Source organism: Coregonus lavaretus (assembly GCF_964263955.1).
Source record: "Coregonus lavaretus genome assembly, contig: HAP1_SCAFFOLD_6048, whole genome shotgun sequence".
In the NCBI taxonomy this organism is placed as follows: Eukaryota; Metazoa; Chordata; class Actinopteri; order Salmoniformes; family Salmonidae; genus Coregonus; species Coregonus lavaretus.
Window position 1 is genome coordinate 1 of NW_028158106.1, and position 23272 is coordinate 23272.

Consider the following 23272-nt stretch of genomic DNA (forward strand, 5'->3'; position numbering starts at 1 on the left):
AGATATTACACATTTCCTTTAGTTGCTTATAAAATAATACCCATCTTTTGGAGTGTCATGTGGTGACGTGTCATTTCCTGTTTACCTTGATGTCGTTGCTGCCCACGGCGATGCCAATCTCTGCCAGGTCTTTGAGTAGTGATGACATCATCTCACTGGTCCTCTTCTTCTGGTGGTTGGTCATCTCCTTCAGTTTCTGCAGCTCAGAGTCAATGGACGTCAGGACGTTCTGGAGAGAGAGAGTAAAACATTTTAATATTAGCATTTCCTAAATATTATGGACAAAAAAAGAGGTATGACTGACTTATACTGAAGCAACCAGGAAAAAACGTATAACAATATGAAGAGACAGCTCTCTTCATGAGAAGGGACAGTGAGGGACATTGTCTCACCGATTTCTGGTTGAGTTCTTCGTTGAGCATCTCAAACTCTGTGGTCTTTTCCTCCACCTCCTGGCTCTTCTGGTCGTAGTTAACAGCCAGCTCTTCCAGGGCCTGCAGCACCTCCTTCACCTACAATACCACAACAACATTAATAGTAACATTAATAATAATAACAATAATAATAGTAATAATAACAATCATATTATCCTTCACCTCATCCTTGGAAGCCTCGTTCTCAGCCTGCAGGCGGTTCAGCTCTGACTGCAGGTTGTCATGGTCGCGTCGCGATGACACCAGCAGCTACACACACACACACACGAAAAGTCAGACATATACACTACCAGTCAAAAGTTTGGACACACCTACTCATTCAAGGGTTTTTCTTTATTTTTACAATTTTTTACATTGTAGAATAATAGTGAAGACATCACAACTATGAAATAACACATATGGAATCATGTAGTAACCAAAAAAGAGTTAAACAAATCAAAATATATTTTATATTTGAGATTCTTCAAGCCACCCTTTGCCTTGATGACAGCTTTGCACACTCTTGGAATTCTCTCAACCAGCTTCAACTGGAATGCTTTTCCAACAGTCTTGAAGGAATTCCCACATATGCTGAGCACTTGTTGGCTGCTTTTCCATATGTGTTATTTCATAGTTTTGATGTCTTCACTATTATTCTACAATGTAGAAAATAGTAAAAATAAAGAAAAACCCTTGAATGAGTAGGTGTGTCCAAACGTTTGACTGGTACTGTAGCTAGATATAAAGATAATTTAGCTAATATACAGTTTGATTAGTTTGATTGAGGTCCAATAGTCTTTAACCAGAATTACAGTGACAACAAGATGACAGCAGCCCAGCCAACACTCACCTCCTCTTGGTCCAACATCTGCTGCTTGAGCTTCTCAGCCAGCTGGCTCTGCTGGTTGATCTCATCATCCTGGGACACACAGAGAGAAAGGACAGGGTTAGCATTATCATCATTCAAACAAACACACACAGACAAACACATGCTCCAACATGGGTCAAACTGGACATGAAACTACACTACATGACCAAAAGTATGTGGACACCTGCTCGTCGAACATCTCATTCCAAAATCATGGGCACTAATATGGAGTTGGTCCCCCCTTTGCTGCTACAACAGCCTCCACTCTTCTGGGAAGGCTTTCCACTAGATGTTGGAACATTGCTGCGGGGACTTGCTTCCATTCAGCCACAAGAGCATTAGTGAGGTCGGGCACTGATGTTGTACAATTAGGCCTGGCTCGCAGTCGGCGTTCCAATTCATCCCAAAGGTATTCAATGGGGTTGAGGTCAGGGCTCTGTGCAGGCCAGTCAAGTTCTTCCACACCGATCTCGACAAACCATTTCTGTATGGACGTCACTTTCTGCACAGGGGCATTGTCATGCTGAAACAGAAAAGGGCCTTCCCCAAATACTTATTTTCCACCATAATTTGCAAATAAATTCATAAAAAATCCTACAATGTGATTTTCTGGATTTTTTTTCCTCATTTTGTCTGTCATAGTTGACGTGTACCTATGATGAAAATTACAGGCCTCTCTCATCTTTTTAAGTGGGAGAACTTGCACAATTGGTGGCTGACTAAATACTTTTTTCCCCCACTGTATATAGTGTATCTTGATGGATTGTTGTTCAACAACACACACCTGCATCATGTCCAGTTTGACACATGTTGGAGCGTGTGAGTGTCTTACTCAGCTCTTTCCCTTCAACTCATTAGTTGCATCCTAATTGGCACCCTATTCCCTATGGGTCCTGTTTAAAAGTAGTACATAATATAGGGAATAAGGTGCCATTTGGGACGTAGACATTGGCTGTTGCTACTTCCTGCTGGAGGCTGTATCTCTCACCTTATCGTCCAGCTGCTTGTAAAGCTTGGCCAGCTCCCCTTCACACTTGTCCTTCTCTGCGTCGGTCAGACGGAGCTGGGGCATGTTGGGGGTAGAGGCAGGCTTGTCGTTGGGCACATTGTCCAGGGCCAGCACCTCAGCCTGGGCCTTCTCCTTGTCAAACTGCTCGTCCACCGGCACACTCTCACCTGCAGGGGGCAGCGTGGCGGTCACACAGATAGGTCAGTCACACAGCGTGCAAGGCTCTCTTCTCATCACATAATGGTCTCATCTGAGCGTCTGGCTTCAATCACTGGAACCCCCCACAAATTCATTCATCATATAGATTACTGAAATGTCCCCCCTCTCAAAAAAACAACACAAACACAGATCATGGAAACAGGGAGGTAGTATCTGTACTTAATAAGAAACACTTATTTTCGTTTTCTATTGCAAACCGTTTTAAATATTTTTGCTAAGTTGTGTCCTAATGAACATGACCTTGCTGTTCTACTACGTCTGTGCTGTACAGGAAAGATGAGGGCCTAGCCAGCTGATAACTTTGGGCCTAGGGGAATTAGGGGAAGGTCCTCTCCTCCTCACCGTTCCTCCAGCGGTTGAGCTCATTCTCCAGCCAGGTGATGGTGTTCCTCAGGGCCTTTCCCTTCTCCTTCTCCCTCTCATACTTCTTCTTCCACTGTTCTGCCGTCAGCTCCACGTTCACACACACCGTGTTCTTAATGGTCTTCGCTCTGGAAAACACCACAAACAGGACCAAACCATTACACCCTATTCTAATTCAAACAGCCCTGAATAGCTCACAAAATAGTGATTGTGGTAACTCATTGTGAATTGTTGATGGGTTTTTTTTTCTTCATATGATGTAAAACTCATCATCATCACACGTTTTGCTCTGTATTGAAAGTGCTCCGTCTTGACAACGTGACTGCTGACATGCATACTTGGGGGATTGTATTAACAGTGGACTACTACAAATATATATTTTTGTGAACTATCCCTTTAGGAGCTAGTGAGTGAGCCCACCTCTGTCCAAACATGAGGGTGGACTTTGTCTCTGACTCGTTGTAGGCAGAAGGAGAGGCACAGATGACAATGGTGGTCCTACAGTTACCCCCCAGAGAGTCCTGAAGGATTCTGGTCATTTTACTGTCTCTGTACGGGATATAGCCCTGAAACATAGCAAAACAAAACAACATTCATTAAGATATAGCCCTGAAACATAGCAAAACAAAACAACATTCATTAAGATATAGCCCTGAAACATAGCAAAGCAAAACAACATTCATTAAGATATAGCCCTGAAACATAGCAAAGCAAACAACATTCATTAAGATATAGCCCTGAAACATAGCAAAACAAAACAACATTCATTAAGATATAGCCCTGAAACATAGCAAAACAAAACAACATTCATTAAGAGAAACAACAATATAATTCCCTTCAGGTTGTTAAATCTATAATTGAAAGAAAAGGCGTAGAATTATACAACTGTGAATCAGCTCCAACCAAAACCTTGCCTATATTTTGATCTCTAAAATAATGAAGGATACTGTTGATGTGAGGTATTGGCCTTTAGTGGGTCAACTCATCTTTACACTGAACACCAACCAAACCACCAGTCATGGTATCTGTGATAGTACAGGAATACTCACAGAGCCTTCTGCCAGGGCTGAGATGACGTTGCCCAGTGAAGACAGAGACTTATTAATGTTCTTGGCCTCGTCCAGCACGGCTCCCTCCGCCCCAGTCTTACTGACCTGGGAAGAAAGAGACAGACAGGGACCGTCTGGTAAGATGGATGACTTGTACAGTGAAACACTTGCTGTGCACCAGAGGCCTTAATAATATATTGGCATGGGTCAAACATGTGGTCTGAGTGACATCATCTAACCATGTTCATCAGTCTTGATAATACCAACAGATTAGGCAACTGGGAAGCTCCGTTTCCCTCAGACAGCAGGCAGTTAGTAGAGTCTTGAGAGGCCAGATCAGGAAGTTATGACTCATACATGTTGTTGTTGTTGTTGTACCTTTTCACTTCAAAAAAAGAAAAAGAAAAGCATGCACACTGCTCTAGCCAGCCGGCTGTCTGCCTACATCAGAACAGGAAAGACCAGTGTGCAGGTTTCTCTTTTCATTGTTTTTAATCCCACGCACCTGCAATAAGCTAACCTCAGATGGGCTTTTCCTACCTTTTCACTTCCTGCCAGGTCGACGAGGTAGAGCTTTCCGCTGAGTTTCTGCTCTGTAGCAGTGTTCTCCTGCTTCACGTTGATCTGGAAGATACTGTGACTTCTGGAGCTGTGCTCATTCATGTCTGAGACAAGACAACAGGTCTGGGATCAGCGTTGATCAGTTAAAATATTAATACTGTGACTTCTGGAGCTTTGCCCATTCACGTCTGAGACAAGACAACAGATCTGGGATCAGCGCTGATCAGGCAGTTAGAATAATAATACACAAATAGAGACTGACTGTGTCTCAAATGGCACCCTATTCCCTACACCGACGAGAGCCCTCAAAAGTAGTGCACTATAAAGGGAATAAGGTGCCTTTTTGGGGAATTAAACATTTTCACTAATATGCACTAAACACAGAACGTATAATTATGAAGCGGAGTGGAGTACTGTTTCTTATTATATAAACACTAGCCTGGTTAGAGTTTATGGACCAGTCGCTTACGGTAACCAGAGCTCTGACACACGCATGATAATAGCCTGGATGCTAGATCTGTTTGTGCTTTCTTGCCAACTCCTTATGGAATTGTCATGCCAAATGTTTGGCGTGACAATGAGTTGGTGAGGAGAGCACAAACAGATCTGGGACCAGGCTAGCGTGAGAAACCGTTTAGCGTGTTAAACCATTTGGGTAATTATAACAAAATAATTGACCTATTGAGTTCAATGGGGCATATCGGCTAACATTGCACTGATCAAAAGTAGTGCACTATAAAGGGAAAAGGGTGATATTTGGGACGGAGCCTTAGTGCAGTCTCTTACTTGTAACTGCTACATGTCTGTTAGATTTGCCTTCATCAATGGTGTCCATGACTTCCTCTGGGCTGCAGACAAATCTCTCAGTGCATCCCTGTGGACAAAAAAAAACGTATGATGTGACACCGGACCATCTTATAAACGGCATTTAGCAGACACTTTTATCCAAAGCGAGTTAGAGTAGTGCATTAATACATTTTAGTATCTTCAGAGCCTGTCGCTAAATTGTCAATGTCAGGTAACACCATGTTTTTTCTTATTAGGTGGCTGTAGTCTAACTCTGACGGTTTACTGGGTGAGTAACACAACGAGGATGGTAGTTCATCCCTGGATTAAAGACTCACCTTGACATAGGGAACTCTGTTTTTGTCTTCATGCACTGACAGGTTGGTCTTTGACACTGGAGAGAAAGAAACATGCAGCATAGTCAAGACTCTAGACCAGGGGTGTCAAACTCATTCCACGGAGGGCCGAGTGTCTGCAGGTTTTCACTCCTCCCTTGTACTCGATTGATGAATTAAGGTCACTAATTAGTAAAGGAACTCCCCTCACGTGGTGGTCAAGGTCTTAATTGAAAGGAAAAACCAAAAACCTGCAGACACTCGGCCCTCCATGGAATGAGTTTGACACCCCTGGTCTAGACTATTCTGGATAGTTCTGGCTCCACAGCAGAAAGCCCGTCTTCTGCTTATAAATGGACATTTAACTAGCCATTTCAGTGTCATTGCGTGTGTGAAGAAACCTCATGCTCAAACTGGGTGAGGAAAATGTACGTAATGACCGATACAAATACAGCATGTTTACGGAGCAGTATGCAGACATTCTTTATCTTCAGTCAAAACATGAACAGGCTTTTAATTCCAATATCAGTAACAACATTTCCAGCTGATGTTTCTGAACACCACCATCCACCCTTTTCCTGTTTCAACATGCAACATTTCATTAATCAGCTCCTTTAAACAGATAGCTATGTAAACTAGCCAATTATCCACACCAGCATGGCCACCAGCCAAGAGGAGAGGCACGCTATACATGGCATGTCCCAAATGGCACCCTATTCCCTATGTAGTGCACTAGTTTTGACCAGGGCCCATAGGGCATTTGGGACACATGCTGTGTTCACTCTGCCTAAGACTTACTATCCAAGAGGTCCCGAATCTTGTCCAAGTAAATTTCATAATATGAAACCTGGAAAATAAGAGCAATCTCTCATTAGGAAGTATCCCACAGAGAGAAATCAATAGGTTTTAAAACCCTGTCAAGTATCCCACAGAGAGAAATCAATAGGTTTTAAAACCCTGTCAAGTAAAGTGATTCTACCAAGTGTCTTTGAACTAGCTAAGGCAATTCAAGGTTAGCAAGCTGCCTACGCAGAGTAGGAAGAGTTGTTCTAATTGGATGAGAATAAGTCTGCGTCCAAATGGCAAACTATTCCCTACATAGTGCACTACTTTTGACCAGAAACCACAGGCCTCTGGTCAAAAGTATTGCACTATATAGGGAATAGGGTGCCATTTGGGACGCAACCAGAGGGATGAATTTGTAGAGTACTAGCCAGTAGCTACCTTGATGTGGAACTCTAGGTTCTCGTCCATAGAGTAGATGTAGTTAAAGATGTCCTGCACTATCCTGGGGATAATCCCCATCCCATCTGTGTCATGGAGGTTACCCTCCATCGTGTGGGTTTTGCCGGATGACGTCTGTCCGTATGCAAATATTGTCCCGTTGTACCCCTCCAGAACATCTGGAAGGAGAAGTTGAAGATGAAGAAGAATCCATATTAATCCATACGAGATGGAAATGTACCCAACCCCTCCGACACACACACACAAAGAAATCACACACACAAAAACACAGAAATACACACACACTCACACAAAGAAATAAACACACACACGTACAAAGAAATACACACACAGACACAGAAATACACACACACACACAAAGAAACACACACAATCACACAAAGAAATACACACAATCACACAAAGAAATACACGCACACACACAGAAATACACGCACACACACAGAAATACACACACACACAAAGAAATACACACACACACACACACACAGACAGAAATACACACACAAAGAAATACACACACATACACAGAAATACACAGACAGACAGAAACCAAACAGCCTGATTGTAAGGAAGTAGTCACTGCATCAACTCCTCCTTCAGACCGACTTTCTCCTCAGGGGGGGGTCTACTAAGCTATACGGAATTGTTTTAAGAAGGTCATACCAAGGATAATTTAGCTATTTCATTTTGAGCAATATAAGAAAGTTCAGGAAACATTTTTAAATGTATTTGTTATGTGTATTTAACAGTCTCCATATATACAGTATATTTCCATAAAAAAAATTCAACTGGTACTGGGGAACCTTCACACAAGTCTTGTGAGGCCTGTGGGCGTCCTAGAGCAAAACAACTTGACATGTACATGTTCGTGAGAGTCTCACCTTTGCACAGATGGATCATATTAGTGTGTAGCCCAAAAGGTTCGGATGCTACAGACAGAAGTTGGCAGATCGGCTGTACCGACTTCAGACAAGTCTCCTGACACTTGTGGAGGTCGTAGAGCAAAACGGAGACCACCGTGGTGAGAGTCTCATCTCTCATAATAGGCCAAACCGTTCAGACGCTACAGACCATTTTGTGAGAAGACTGGTTTTCGGGACGTCTCATGGTCTGACAAACACCACTAGCTCTGTCAGCTTTCACCACAGATGTGGACAATGGCGGATGCGGTGGATTGAGACGCAGAGTGGTGTGTGTCAGACCATGAGACATATCTCTAGCTTAAACGGACACATTCTGATGGGGATTTTTCTATTATGCTAATTACATTTCCGCAGGAGCGCGGACATCGACCTCAGGGGTTAACAAACATCTACAGTAGAACAGAGTGTTCATAAACAGTGTCTGAACAGAGCTCACCTTTGACGATCTTCTGGGCGCAGGCGTTGTATACTTGCTCCTGTGTCGTATTCGGCTGGAACACTCTGTCAAACTGGAACGGTTTGCTCTGCAAGCCAGAGAGAGACAGAGACAGACAGAGACAGAGAGAAAGAAATTAGGGAATGAGTTTCACAACTTTCTGTCTGACATTCAATTTAAACACTTACATAAAGTGTCCCACAGTAAGGGGCTATACCCTGCAGATTAGCTATATAAAGGTACTGCTCTCACTAGAACAGACAAGATACACAGCTATTTGACAGAGACAGATCCTTATAATCACCAATAAAACACATTTTAGTAATTTAGCAGACGCTCTTATCCTGAGAAACTTACAGTAGTGAGTGCATACATTTTCGTACTGGTCCCCCGTGGGAATTGAACCCACAACCCTGGCGTTGCAAGTGCCATGCTCTACCAACTGAGCCTCACGGGACACTATATTAGTGTTAAAATATCACTGTGATCAGACACACACACACACACACACACACACAAATACATAAATAAACCCCTGGTGACCCTCCAGGCCTCCACAGCAACCCACAAATAAACCCCTGGTGACCCTCCAGGCCTCCACAGCAACCCAAGTTACATCCCAAATTGCAACCTATTCCATATATAGTGCACTACTTTTGACTAGGGCCCATACAGGTCTGGTTAAAAGTAGTGCACCATATAAAGAAAAGGGTGCCATTTGGGACACAGACATGGCAGGACCAGGGAGGACCCTCAGAGGAGGGCTGAGCTGAGGGAGAGATCAGAGCACAGACCATTCTAATGAGATGGCGTGAAGTCAACCCCACAGGTTGTGAAACTGATGTTATAGCCACTGTAGCGGTTCAGCCTGAACAACTAGCTACATGGGCCCTATTGCATCTCTGAACTTCTAGGCAGTTTGAAGACCAGGAGCCATCTGTATCAAGCGTCTCAGAGTAGGAGTACTGATCTAGGATCAGTTTAGCCTTTTAGATCACAATGATTAAGATTACATGGACAGGGAGGACCTGATCCTAGATCAGTACTCCTACTCTGAGATGCTTGATACATGAGACCCCAGATCCGTCTGTTTAAAAACATTTCTCTCCCCCCCTCCCTATCCAACAGACATGGACCACTCACAGACATATCAGATCAGACCATTGGCCTGAGCTGGAGGGGGGGACCAGACCATTGGCCTGAGCTGGGGGGGGGGGACCAGACCATTGGCCTGAGCTGGAGGGGGGGACCAGACCATTGGCCTGAGCTGGAGGGGGGGATCAGACCATTGGCCTGAGCTGCATGTGTGACAACACCTATATGAATAAGTAAACACCCCGCCCCCTCTCCCTCTCCTCCTCCTCCTCTTACATCAATTCAGCACAGTAGAACAGCGAAAGGCAAATCTGGGTTTGTGCTCCGACAAGCCCCTCTATTCAGGAGACCAGCTATAACTCTGCCCACTGCTCAGAACCACAGAGTTATCTGTACAGGACATCACCTGACCTGGCCCACTGATCAGTCACAAGATGGGGTACAGCCAGCCACAACACAACATAGCCAGACTGACACTGGAGTACTGACAACATTAGGCTGGGCCCGTCCTCACTATCACTAGTACAGCCCAAGTTCAAAGTGATGACACAGTGAAACCATTGTTCTAGTCTTTCACAGACACTACTACTAGCTTCTTGGTCTGCCTTGGGAAAATCGGATTTGTCTAGAATGTACAAACACTTCTATTGAATAGGCCAGTGATAAATCCAAGATCACCCAAAGAGCAAAATAAACAGCCACAGGGGGGTGGAAGTGCTTTAGCCAACTGGATTTCCCCCCCTATAGACTATGTATTTGCTAAGAAATAGAATGGTAATAACTACCAGAAAAGTATATACCCAGTTTAAAATCAAATCCTCGTGGAAGCATCTCTCTCATCTCTCCTCTTCCCTCCCTCCCTCCCTCTCTCACTCCTCTTCTCTTTCCTCCCTCCTCTCCTCTTCTCTTCTCTTTCCTCCCTCCCTCCTCTCCTCTCCTCTTCTCTTTCCTCCCTCACTCCTCTCCTCTTCTCTTTCCTCCCTCACTCCTCTCCTCTTCTCTTCCCTCCCTCACTCCTCTTCTCTTCCCTCACTCCTCTTCCTCTCCTCTTCTTCCCTCCCTCCCCTTCTCTTCCCTCCCTCCCTCAGTCCTCTTTCCTCCCACTCTTCTCCACCTATCTTCTGTTAGTTTCCACTGCTGAAGCTAAAAGTAGCACACTCTCACGGTGCTGTGTGTGTGTGTGTGTGTGTGTGTGTGTGTGTGTGTGTGTGTGTGTGTGTGTGTGTGTGTGTGTATATCTGTATGGAGATAGTGGAATCATGTGACAGCATCCTACCCTGGGAGGCTGACGTGATCGCTCTCTCTGTGTGAGCAGCACCAGCAGCCTGACTGACAGTCAAGCCTGAATAATTCACTTGTGCATTTGCTATTCTAGATCTAGTGAACTACTCTCTCTCTCTGCCTCATCTGAGATGGATGGAAGACTGTTAGTTTAGTTTCTTCCATCTCCAGTGCTGTACCAAGCTGACTGAGATTGTCGAGGCTACATTCTGGTGATGTATAGTTGAATGGTTAAGGTTCAGTACTGCATATCAGGACTGAGAGAAGTCAAAACATACAGTATGTTCAAGGTTCCAGGTGTAAGCATCATCTGTCCCTCCATCTCATCTCCCCTGGTTTGCACTGTGCCAAGAACATCAGAGCAGAGATAACTGTCTGTGTGGTACTTGTCCCAAGCCTAGGGAGTGGACAGATATTGCCGTTGAGGTTTTAATATTTATACAATGGATTATTTCAAATAGATACAAAATATGAGCTAAGTGAGTTAGGGTCAGTCACTCTGGATAAGTGCATTCGTGAAACAAACAGGAATAATTATAATAATAATAATAATCACTAGCCAGCCCCACAAACCCAGAGGAATCACACAGCCGCGCCCGACAGAACCCTCTCTGATTGGTGGAACAGCTGGTTGCCAGGAGAAAGACAAGGGGATTACCCAGGGGGCCAGCGGTGTGTGTGTGTGTTTGTGTGTGCGATTGGACAGAGAGAGAGAGGCCTAAGCTCTGATCCTACCACTAGCTGATGATACGCTGGGAAAGTGATGACATCACAAGCCCTGAAAATCTCAAAAAAACAAGCCCTGGAGTAAAACATAACTTTCTATGGCTATATAATGTTAGATTACTGGAGACAACCATCACTTTCTACGGCTATATAATGTTAGATTACTGGAGAGAACCATCACTTTCTTTGGCTATATAATGTTAGAAATGGGCCAAGTTCCATTATGCCAGCTCAGATCCACCCCTGGCCCAAATATAGACTATGTATCCACACTGACCATCCCTTTCAGTGGCCAATGGCCATGATGTCATCATACTGTGTTTCCCATGAATGATGACGTAATTCTTTATTCAGCCTCCTAATCTAGGCCAAGTCCTATAGCGTGTTATTGTATAGGTAGTGTTGTGTATAGTGGTGCTGTGTACTACCCACATTTAAAATATAGACACTGACTGTGTTGAAAGGGAGGTTGAGGTTGAAGATGAGCAAGGACATGCCATCAGTGCCAATAAGTTACAGAACTACAACTTCTTACTATTTGTAGCCTACCATAAACCTTTATAGACTTGATTATGTTGGCTTTGGTGAGGTGTGTCCAGACCACGGCATCAAAGTCCTTGGCTCTGTTTGAACACTGACAAAGGGAGGTCATGCCACATCTAGTGCTTATTCTCTTCTGGCCTACAGTGCAAATATGGGAAGATGGCATGATATGACATGTACAGACAGTTCTTTTCAAACCAATTTCCCCACAGATCAAGAAAAGAAGGGATTATGTCTAAAGAGAACAATATAACATTTTTGTTCGTTTTTTTAAACTTCAAGCACCACTGTGTGGAATGCATTTCCTTCTTTTGTCATAACAGAGTAGCGCCCATTTCATTATCCTTATCGGGTGTCAAGGGTGCATCCCAAATGGCACCCTATTCCCTATATACATCCCATAGGGCTCTGTTCAAAAGTAGTGCACTACATAGGGAATATAGTGCCATTTGAGTGCAGACATTGGACTACATTCCAAGATGACTAAAGAAAACAAACAAACTGCAATTTCCTGAATCCACTTAGTAATGGACCAGTGGTGTAACCTTAACCAGATATTTTCAGAGATAACAACTAATGTAGCTACCTTAGTGCACTTCACTAACTTGAAGAAATGTATGTCACTACCTGCCTTTATAACAACATGAACAAACATTGTAGCTACAGACAGTACAAACATCTACTAACGTAACGGTGGTTATTAATGAATTACATGTCTGGTTTCATGAATTCTGCTCCTCATACAGTAACGTTACTTAGCTAACGTTAGTCTTGTAATTTACCGCACAACAGTCTTGGTTTGACTAGCTAAAATAAATAAACCAGGCCCATAGGGCAATCATCAGCTGGCTTGTTAGTGATCGTGTTGATGAAACAGCTAGTTAGCTATATAGCTAGCTTATATTCAATTCTGCACCATCTTTGCTGCTGGGTATAGCTAACGTTAGGCCAGCTAATCTGCCACTGCCATCTCAGCTGGCCAAGCGTTAGCTAAATTAGATAGCTAGACATTTCAAACATTGCATGATTGGAAAGCTAGCTAACTAAATGAACTCCCAGCAGGTGTTGAGTGTTAACTCGAAAATGATGAGAATTTATTTTGAACGCAACGTTAACTCATGTTGTTGGCAGATGACGTTGGTGGTACTGTAACGAACGTTAGTTAGCTAGCTAAAGTTAGCTAGCACTTGCCTGTCATTGTTGGATGACAATTGACTGACCAGCTACAGTAGCTACCTGAAACGGCAATATTAGTTCATTGCGACGACAAAGTTGACGCGGCAAATCAGAGAGATACAACTAGCTAACTATACAAACTTGACTGGCTACCAATTGTTATCCATAAATAGTGTCCTGTTCCGATCGGTGATAGTGTGGGTGAGCTATCTTATTGATAACGTTAACGCTACACAGCTGATGTAGGTGGACAGGTAGGTCAGTTAGCCAGCTAGCTAGCTACGCTAACGTAACTAGTGACACTGCTGGCGGATCTGATCACCATGCCAATGGCGCAGCGCAGACTGTCACAGAGGGCACTTGCTTGCAGACAAAGAAATATTGCAAACCAACTTACCCCGACGACCACATGGTCTTCCCCTTGAAACTTGGGTATGTATTTGTCCCCTCTGGCCACCTCTGAACTGTTTAAGGGCCTGAAACGGCACATCACTTTGATGGTGCACTCCGCCGGTACGTCGGCCATCTTCCACGATTTATGGATGTAAACTCACAATAAAAACACTGTAGATCCTCGTTCTAGAGGCGGTCGGGGGAGAGAAGAGGGCGGCCCGGCCCCTCAGTCCCAATATGAGACTAGAATGGGCTCAGATATTCAACAATGAATGGCTATTTTCTTCTAGGGTGTGCTAAAAACACTTCCTCTCCAATGTGGAAGCCATGATGCCGGTGGATCACTGCTGGCTTGCTCACCCCCTCTGTCTGTGGGACCAATAAACCAAATTACGTCACCCTAAATCGTCAACACTCCCTATGATGTAGCTACACTATCCGGACTGGTCAATTATGTTTCTGCAAGTTCATGCCATTGACCTACATAAATTAATATACTATGGAATAATCAATCAATAGACTAATTGTTGAGATCAGTTATTACTTAGCTATTACTCATGCATGAAGAGATAATGTGGGCTTTTCTTCATGGCAATGCATGGTTATTGATTATCCAGTATTCCCTCAGATCACATGAATAATGCTAATGTGGAGTTTAGTAAAGTATATGCACCCCTTCACTTTTTTCCACATTTTGTTGGGTTACAGCCTGAATTTGAAATGGAGATTTTGTGTCATTGGCCTACACACAATACCCCATAATGTCAAAGTGGAATTATGTTTTTAGAAATTTTTACAAATTAATTAGAAATGAAAAGCTGAAATGTCTTGAGTCAAGAAGTACAAATGTCCTTAACAAGTCACATAATAAGTTGCATGGACTCACTCTGTGTGCAATAATAGTGTTCAACATGGTTTTTGAATGACTACCTCATTTCTGTACCCCACACATACAATTATCTGTAAGGTCCCTCAGTTGAGTAAGGAATTTCAAACACAGATTCAACCACAAAGACCAGGGAGGTTTTCCAATGCCTCGCAAGGAAGGGCACCTATTGGTAGATGGGTATTGTTTTATTTTTTTAAGCAGACATTCAATATCCCTTTGAGCATGGTGAAGTTTTTAATTACACTTTGGATGGTGTATCAATACACCCAGTCACTCCAAAGATACAGACGTCCTTTCTAACTCAGTTGCAGGAGAGGAAGGAAACCGCTCAGGGATTTCAACATGAGGCCAATAGTGACATTAAAACAGTTACAGTGTTTAATGGCTGTGATAGCAGAAAACTGAGGATGGATCAACAACATTGTAGTTACTCCACAATACTAACCTAAATGACAGAGTGAAAAGAAGGGAGCCTGTACAGTATAAAATATTCCAAAACATGCATCCTGTTTGCAATAAGGCACTAAAGTAAAACTGCAAAAAATGTGGCAAAGAAATTAACTTTATGTCCTGAATACAAAGTGTTATGTTTGGGGCAAATCCAACACAACACATCACTGAGTACCAGTCTTCATATTTTCAAGCATGGTGGTGGCTGCATCATGTAATGGGTATGCTTGTCATCGGCAAGGACTAGGGAGTTTTTTTAGTATAAAAACAAATGGAATAGAGCTAAGCACAGGCAAAATCCTAGAGGAAAACCTAGTTCAGTCTGTTTTCCTATGTGTATGTTACACTGGGAGACAACTTCACCTTTCAGCAGGACAATAACCTAAAACACAAGGCCAAATATACACTGGAGTTGCTTACCAAGACGACATTGAATGTTCCTGAGTGGCCTAGTTACAGTTTTGACTAAAATCGGCTTGAAAATCTATGGCAAGACTTGAAAAGCAGTTGATCAACAACCAACTTGACAGAGCTTGAAGAATTAAAAAATAATAATAATGTGCAAATATTGTACAATCCAGGTGTGCAAAGCTCTTACAGAATTACAGCTGTAATCGATTCCAAAGGTGAATCTAACATGTATTGACTCAGGAGTGTGATACTTATGGAAATTAGATAATTCTGTTTCAAAAAACATGTGTTCACTTTGTCATTATGGGGTATTGTGTGTAGATGGGTGAGAAAAAAATAATATTTAAACCATTCTGAATTCAGGCTGTAACACAACAACATGTGGAATAAGTCAAGGGGTATGAATACTTTCTGAAGGCACTGTATGTAATATAGAAACATGAGATTACTTTCTACATCATTCCCTGTAGACTTATAGACTCTCTGTTTATAGCCTCCTCTCTCTCACAACATATGACACAATGGAGAAATGCCAGGATAGTGTTTGAGCAGATTCCCTGGCTGCTGCTATCTGGAATAGCAAAGGATGACTTTTTTTATTTTTTTATCTCTCAGCTCATTTAAATACTAGATCGACTCTGTTTATTTTCTTAGAGTGAGAGTGAATTAATGGTTGTGGTGGAGATAGATTGGATCATAGTCACTATTGTCACTATGAAACAGAGGAGTCCCCAGGCTTAAACAGTGTCTCAAATTTCCCTATATACAGTGGGGGAAAAAAGTATTTAGTCAGCCACCAATTGTGCAAGTTCTCCCACTTCAAAAGATGAGAGAGGCCTGTAATTTTCATCATAGGTACACGTCAACTATGACAGACAAAATGAGGGAAAAAAATCCAGAAAATCACATTGTAGGATTTTTTATGAATTTATTTGCAAATTATGGTGGAAAATAAGTATTTGGTCAATAACAAAAGTTTCTCAATACTTTGTTATATACCCTTTGTTGGCAATGACACAGGTCAAACGTTTTCTGTAAGTCTTCACAAGGTTTTCACACACTGTTGCTGGTATTTTGGCCCATTCCTCCATGCAGATCTCCTCTAGAGCAGTGATGTTTTGGGGCTGTCGCTGGGCAACACAGACTTTCAACTCCCTCCAAAGATTTTCTATGGGGTTGAGATCTGGAGACTGGCTAGGCCACTCCAGGACCTTGAAATGCTTCTTACGAAGCCACTCCTTCGTTGCCCGGGCGGTGTGTTTGGGATCATTGTCATGCTGAAAGACCCAGCCACGTTTCATCTTCAATGCCCTTGCTGATGGAAGGAGGTTTTCACTCAAAATCTCACGATACATGGCCCCATTCATTCTTTCCTTTACACGGATCAGTCGTACTGGTCCCTTTGCAGAAAAACAGCCCCAAAGCATGATGTTTCCACCCCATGCTTCACAGTAGGTATGGTGTTCTTTGGATGTAACTCAGCATTCTTTGTCCTCCAAACACGACGAGTTGAGTTTTTACCAAAAAGTTATATTTTGGTTTCATCTGACCATATGACATTCTCCCAATCCTCTTCTGGATCATCCAAATGCACTCTAGCAAACTTCAGACGGGCCTGGACATGTACTGGCTTAAGCAGGGGGACACGTCTGGCACTGCAGGATTTGAGTCCCTGGCGGTGTAGTGTGTTACTGATGGTAGGCTTTGTTACTTTGGTCCCAGCTCTCTGCAGGTCATTCACTAGGTCCCCCCGTGTGGTTCTGGGATTTTTGCTCACCGTTCTTGTGATCATTTTGACCCCATGGGGTGAGATCTTGCGTGGAGCCCCAGATCGAGGGAGATTATCAGTGGTCTTGTATGTCTTCCATTTCCTAATAATTGCTCCCACAGTTGATTTCTTCAAACCAAGCTGCTTACCTATTGCAGATTCAGTCTTCCCAGCCTGGTGCAGGTCTACAATTTTGTTTCTGGTGTCCTTTGACAGCTCTTTGGTCTTGGCCATAGTGGAGTTTGGAGTGTGACTGTTTGAGGTTGTGGACAGGTGTCTTTTATACTGATAACAAGTTCAAACAGGTGCCATTAATACAGGTAACGAGTGGAGGACAGAGGAGCCTCTTAAAGAAGAAGTTACAGGTCTGTGAGAGCCAGAAATCTTGCTTGTTTGTAGGTGACCAAATACTAAAGTTTGCTAGAGTGCATTTGGATGATCCAGAAGAGGATTGGGAGAATGTCATTTGGTCAGATGAAACCAAAATAGAACTTTTTGATAAAAACTCAACTCGTCGTGTTTGGAGGACAAAGAATGCTGAGTTGCATCCAAAGAACACCATACCTAATGTGAAGCATGGGGGTGGAAACATCATGCTTTGGGGCTGTTTTTCTGCAAATGGACCAGGACGACTGATCCGTGTAAAGGAAAGAATGAATGGGGCCATGTATCGTGAGATTTTGAGTGAAAACCTCCTTCCATCAGCAAGGGCATTGAAGATGAAACGTGGCTGGGTCTTTCAGCATGACAATGATCCCAAACACACCGCCCGGGCAACGAAGGAGTGGCTTCGTAAGAAGCATTTCAAGGTCCTGGAGTGGCCTAGCCAGTCTCCAGATCTCAACCCCATAGAAAATCTTTGGAGGGAGTTGAAAGTCTGTGTTGCCCAGCGACAGCCCCAAAACATCACTGCTCTAGAGGAGATCTGCATGGAGGAATGGGCCAAAATACCAGCAACAGTGTGTGAAAACCTTGTGAAGACTTACAGAAAATGTTTGACTGTCACGGTTTCGGCCGAGGCTGCTCCTCCTCCTTGTTCGGGCAGGCTTCGGCGGTCGTCGTCCCCGGAGTACTAGCTACCACCGTTCGATGTTTCATGTTTGTTTGGTTTTGTCTGTTTGTACACCTGTCCCTTGTTAGTGTTTGATTTTGTTTCCTATTTAGTTATCGTGTGTTGGGTCAGGTGTTATGTGTGATTGTTATGTCAGCTGTTGCTGTTGATGGGTTTTCTCTCTCGTGTTGTTTTTGTCGAGAGTCCGCACTGCGTGCGCCTTTTCTTGTTTTTACGCACTGTTGTGTGTGTGCGTAATTTGTTCATGCCTCCCGGTTGGGTTGGCTATTCACCTGTTTGGAGTTACTATTTTGGATTACTAAAGTCTGTTGACGAACACCCTTGTTCCTGCGCTTGATTCCCTGCACCACATCCACACTCAGCGTTCTGACATTGACCTGTGTCATTGCCAACAAAGGGTATATAACAAAGTATTGAGAAACTTTTGTTATTGACCAAATACTTATTTTCCACCATAATTTGCAAATAAATTCATTAAAAATCCTACAATGTGATTTTCTGGATTTTTTTTCCTCATTTTGTCTGTCATAGTTGACGTGTACCTATGATGGAAATTACAGGCCTCTCTCATCTTTTTAAGTGGGAGAACTTGCACAATTGGTGGCTGACTAAATACTTTTTTCCCCCACTGTAGTAAGGGGTGCCATTTGGAACTTAACCCATTCGTTCTCCTCTAACAGCAGTCACACTTCACTGTCAACCTGTGAGAAAGCTGAGCAGCCTATAGCGATGATGTCATTACCATCATAATCACAGTAGTAGTTAATAAGTAGAATCGTAATAATCACTTCATATAAGCAGCTTGACTGACAATATCAGAGTGGTGTCTTCATTCAGTACCAGAGGCATGGTGTAATGACAGCCGGTAGAGAAACAGCAGTGCTATTTCTAATGGCATAGGTTTAGGCTGTGTTGTCCAGAACTGTTGTTGCTGGTTTTCCGTAGGAAAAACATGACAGAGGAGTATCTCTCTCAAACCAGGATTACACAGAGTGCTTCCCAAATTGCACCTTATTCGCTATATGATAGTGCACTACTTTTGACCAGAGCCTTATGGGCCCTGGTCAAAAGTAGTACACTGAATAGGGTTCCATTTGGGATGCAGGCCCAGAGGCCTCAGTTGTATAAGATGATGATTTAGGCCTATCTTTTGCTGTACTTGGGAGGCTGATGGTTCATGATAATAAAGGCCTTATTACATGGAAAAAGATTGTGTTGGCAATAAGACTGCATGCATGCAGTCATTCAAGAGGTAAATCTAGTATCTGCATCAAAATGCCAAGAAACTCCCCAAAATATATTGTGTTATGGAATTATTTACATAATAATCATAATTGGAAAAACACTGTTGTTTGTGCGTGCATGAGTTTGTGCTTGCATGAGTTGGTTTTGGGTTTGTATGTGACAACGAAAAATTTATTGGATTTGAACAGTGACATCAGGTGGTCAATTTAGCTAATGAGAGGAAAGTACTAGAAAATGCTTCACAGAGAGTGCTTCACAATGAAATGTCACTGTAGTAGGCTACGTTTCCATTAATAAAACAGCAGAGGCAAGTCAATAACCTACCAAAGACATTAAAGATAATATAAAATTAAAGCTTCTATAGGAAAACAGCTTAAAGATTATTAGGACTCATACATGTCAAGAAATACATTCAAAAAAAGCCAAAATCCAAGTAGATTCAAAATATATACACACAGTTATGTATACAATTGTTTTTTATGTAAATGATAATTATACATACAGCTTTTCAATGGAAGCATTTCTGCAGCCGCATCCAAAACCGCCACAAGATGGCAGACTTAACAGCTCATTTGAGATTGTGTTCTGAGCAGCTTTTCACATTGACTGAGAGACCTAACGTACCACATGGATGTCTCCAAGAGAACCAATGATTAAATATGAAATACAGATTGAATGTGCAATATTTATACGAAATACAAATTCTAAAAATAAAATATGTAAAGGAAAAATGCACAGACAGAGAGCTGATCGGTTTCTTTCCAACTAAATGTACAAAGGAAACCTGGAGGAGTACAAATTGTCAGACCAACGGAAGGACAGGAAACACTGTTGTACAAATAGGAGCGTAGCCTCTTTATGGAGTGATAATAGCGCCATAATAAATTGAATCTGAATTCAATCATCTTGAATTCATTCAAATTTGTTGGCACTTATATGACTCCATACCTCTTTTTCTGGATTGTGAAAGTCCTGTGCCGATTATTATATTGGGAACTCTGTAGTGAAGACCAATATTTGGTGGCAAAGACAGTACAGTATGAAGATAGGCTAAAACTGCTTCTCCAATAGAAATCCCCGATCACGCTTGTAGGCGATGTCATGGCGACGTTGGCTAGCTAAACTCATGCGTAGAAACACGTCATCAAGTCTAACGGTCGTCTCGCACCGAACTGCGCATGTGCAGGCCGTCAAATCAAAGGCACTCCTTCGATAAAAGTTGTTTTAACGAAAATGAAAACGTGTCAGTTTGTCACTTTCAAGAGGTTGGAGTAATAAAATGTTCAACTACTTAAGACATTGGCTCGAATCTAGGTTGTGCCTTTAGATTTCGAGAAAATTAACGACTAAGGAAGAATTCTCTCATTGACTTCTCGAACCCCAAACTCCGTCCTGGTCTGTTTCGCAAGCGCTCCCAGAAGTCTCGCTCTGTTGCGTCTCTGGGTTTAGAAACTCTGTGACAATAGTGAAGACAAAAGCACTACAGGTGAAAATGAAGTTATTTGGGTCTCCAGGAAGTTATTTTGGTCACATGATTCAGAAATCAAATCCAAGATTAAAAGACTTTGTCATGCATAAATGCATACAGTGAGGGATAAAAGTATTTGATCCCCTGCTGATTTTGTACGTTTGCCCACTGACAAAGAAATGATCAGTCTATAATTTTAATGGTAGGTTTATTTAAACAGTGAGGGACAGAATAACAACAACAAAATCCAGAAGAACGCATGTCAAAAAAGTTATAAATTGATTTGCATTTTAATGAGGGAAATAAGTATTTGACCTCCTCTCAATCAGAAGGATTTCTGGCTCCCAGGTGTCTTTTATACAGGTAACGAGCTGAGATTAGGAGCACACTCTTAAAGGGAGTGCTCCTACTCTCAGTTTGTTACCTGTATAAAAGACACCTGTCCACAGAAGCAATCAATCAATCAAATTCCAAACTCTCCACCATGGCCAAGACCAAAGAGCTCTCCAAGAATGTCAGGGACAAGATTGTAGACCTACACAAGGCTGGAATGGGCTACAAGACCATCGCCAAGCAGCTTGGTGAAAAGGTGACAACAGTTGGTGCGATTATTCGCAAATGGAAGAAACACAAAATAACTGTCAATCTCCCTCTGCCTGGGGCTCCATGCAAGATCTCACCTCGTGGAGTTGCAATGATCATGAGAACGGTGAGGAATCAGCCCAGAACTACACGGGAGGATCTTGTCAATGATCTCAAGGCAGCTGGGAACATAGTCACCAAGAAAACAATTGGTATCACACTACGCCGTGAAGGACTGAAATCCTGCAGCGCCCGCAAGGTCCCCCTGCTCAAGAAAGCACATATACAGGGCCGTCTGAAGTTTGCCAATGAACATCTGAATGATTCAGAGGAGAACTGGGTGAAAGTGTTGTGGTCAGATGAGACCAAAATGGAGCTCTTTGGCATCAGCTCAACTCGCTGTGTTTGGAGGAGGAGGAATGCTGCCTATGACCCCAAGAACACCATCCCCACCGTCAAACATGGAGGTGGAAACATTATGCTTTGGGGGTGTTTTTCTGCTAAGGGGACAGGACAACTTCACCGCATCAAAGGGACGATGGACGGGGCCATGTACCGTCAAATCTTGGGTGAGAACCTCCTTCCCTCAGCCAGGGCATTGAAAATGGGTCGTGGATGGATATTCCAGCATGACAATGACCCAAAACACACGGCCAAGGCAACAAAGGAGTGGCTCAAGAAGAGGCACATTAAGGTCCTGGAGTGGCCTAGCCAGTCTCCAGACCTTAATCCCATAGAAAATCTGTGGGGGGAGCTGAAGGTTCGAGTTGCCAAACGTCAGCCTCGAAACCTTAATGACTTGGAGAAGATCTGCAAAGAGGAGTGGGACAAAATCCCTCCTGAGATGTGTGCAAACCTGGTGGCCAACTACAAGAAACGTCTGACCTCTGTGATTGCCAACAAGGGTTTTGCCACCAAGTACTAAGTCATGTTTTGCAGAGGGGTCAAATATTTATTTCCCTCATTAAAATGCAAATCAATTTATAACATTTTTGACATTTGTTTTTCTGGATTTTTTTGTTGTTATTCAAATAAACCTACCATTAAAATTAAAGACTGATCATGTTTTTGTCAGTGGGCAAACGTACAAAATCAGCAGGGGATCAAATACTTTTTTCCTTCACTGTATGTATAGGCAGCCATAAACTCAGTGGCCAGTTTATTAGGTACACCACCCCGTTCACGAAAACGGTTCGCTCCTACAGACAGTGAGTCACGTGGCCGTGGCTTTCTGTATAAAGCAGGCAGACAGGCATTCGAGGCATTCAGTTACTGTTCGATATAATGTTAGAATTTGCAAAACGAGTGACCTAAGCGACTTTGAGTGTGGTATGATCGTCAGTGCCAGGTTCCAGTGCCAGGTTCCAGTTCGTCAGTGCCAGCGTCAGTGCCAGGTTCCAGTGTCTCAGAAACAGCCGTCCTCTTGGGCTTTTAACGGACAACAGTGTCTAGGGTTTACTGAGAATGGTGTGACAAACGAAAAAATCCAGTCAGCGGCAGTCCTGTGGGTGAAAACAGCTTGTTGATGAGAGGTCGAAGGAGAATGGCAAGAATCGTGCAAGCTAACAGGCAGGCCACAAACAGGCAAATAACGGCGCAGTACAACAGTGGTGTACAGAACAGCATCTTGGAACACACAACTTGTCGATCCTTGTCATGGATGGACTATTGCAGCAGACGACCACACCGGGTTCCACTCCTATCAGCTAAAAACAAGAAGAAACGGCTCCAGTGGGCACGCGATCACCAACACTGGACAACTGAGGAGTAGAAAAGCATCGCCTGGTCCGACGAATCCCGGTTCCTGTTGCATCAGGCTGATGGCAGAGTCAGGATTTGGCATAAGCAGCATGAGTCCATGGACCCATCCTGCCTGCTGTCAATGGTATAGGCTGGTGGCGGTGGTGTAATGGTGTGGGGAATGTCTTCATTTACATTTACATTTTAGTCATTTAGGTCACTT

At 43.1% G+C, this 23272-nt stretch overlaps 1 protein-coding gene across 1 annotated transcript; it reads right to left on the reverse strand.

The window, feature by feature from the left end:
• Positions 1–85: 85 nt before the first annotated feature.
• Positions 86–13759, reverse strand: LOC311124420 (kinesin-1 heavy chain-like; the record flags this gene model as incomplete). Its single annotated transcript, XM_084198574.1, has 15 exons — positions 13429–13759; positions 8211–8298; positions 6828–7006; positions 6402–6450; positions 5607–5662; positions 5269–5356; positions 4462–4586; positions 3922–4026; positions 3293–3438; positions 2852–3000; positions 2270–2457; positions 1264–1332; positions 597–683; positions 393–512; positions 86–229 (listed from the first exon to the last, which is right to left on the reverse strand). Coding segments are annotated over exons 1-15 (1722 nt in total), but the record flags the coding sequence as incomplete, so codon positions are not given.
• Positions 13760–23272: the final 9513 nt, after the last annotated feature.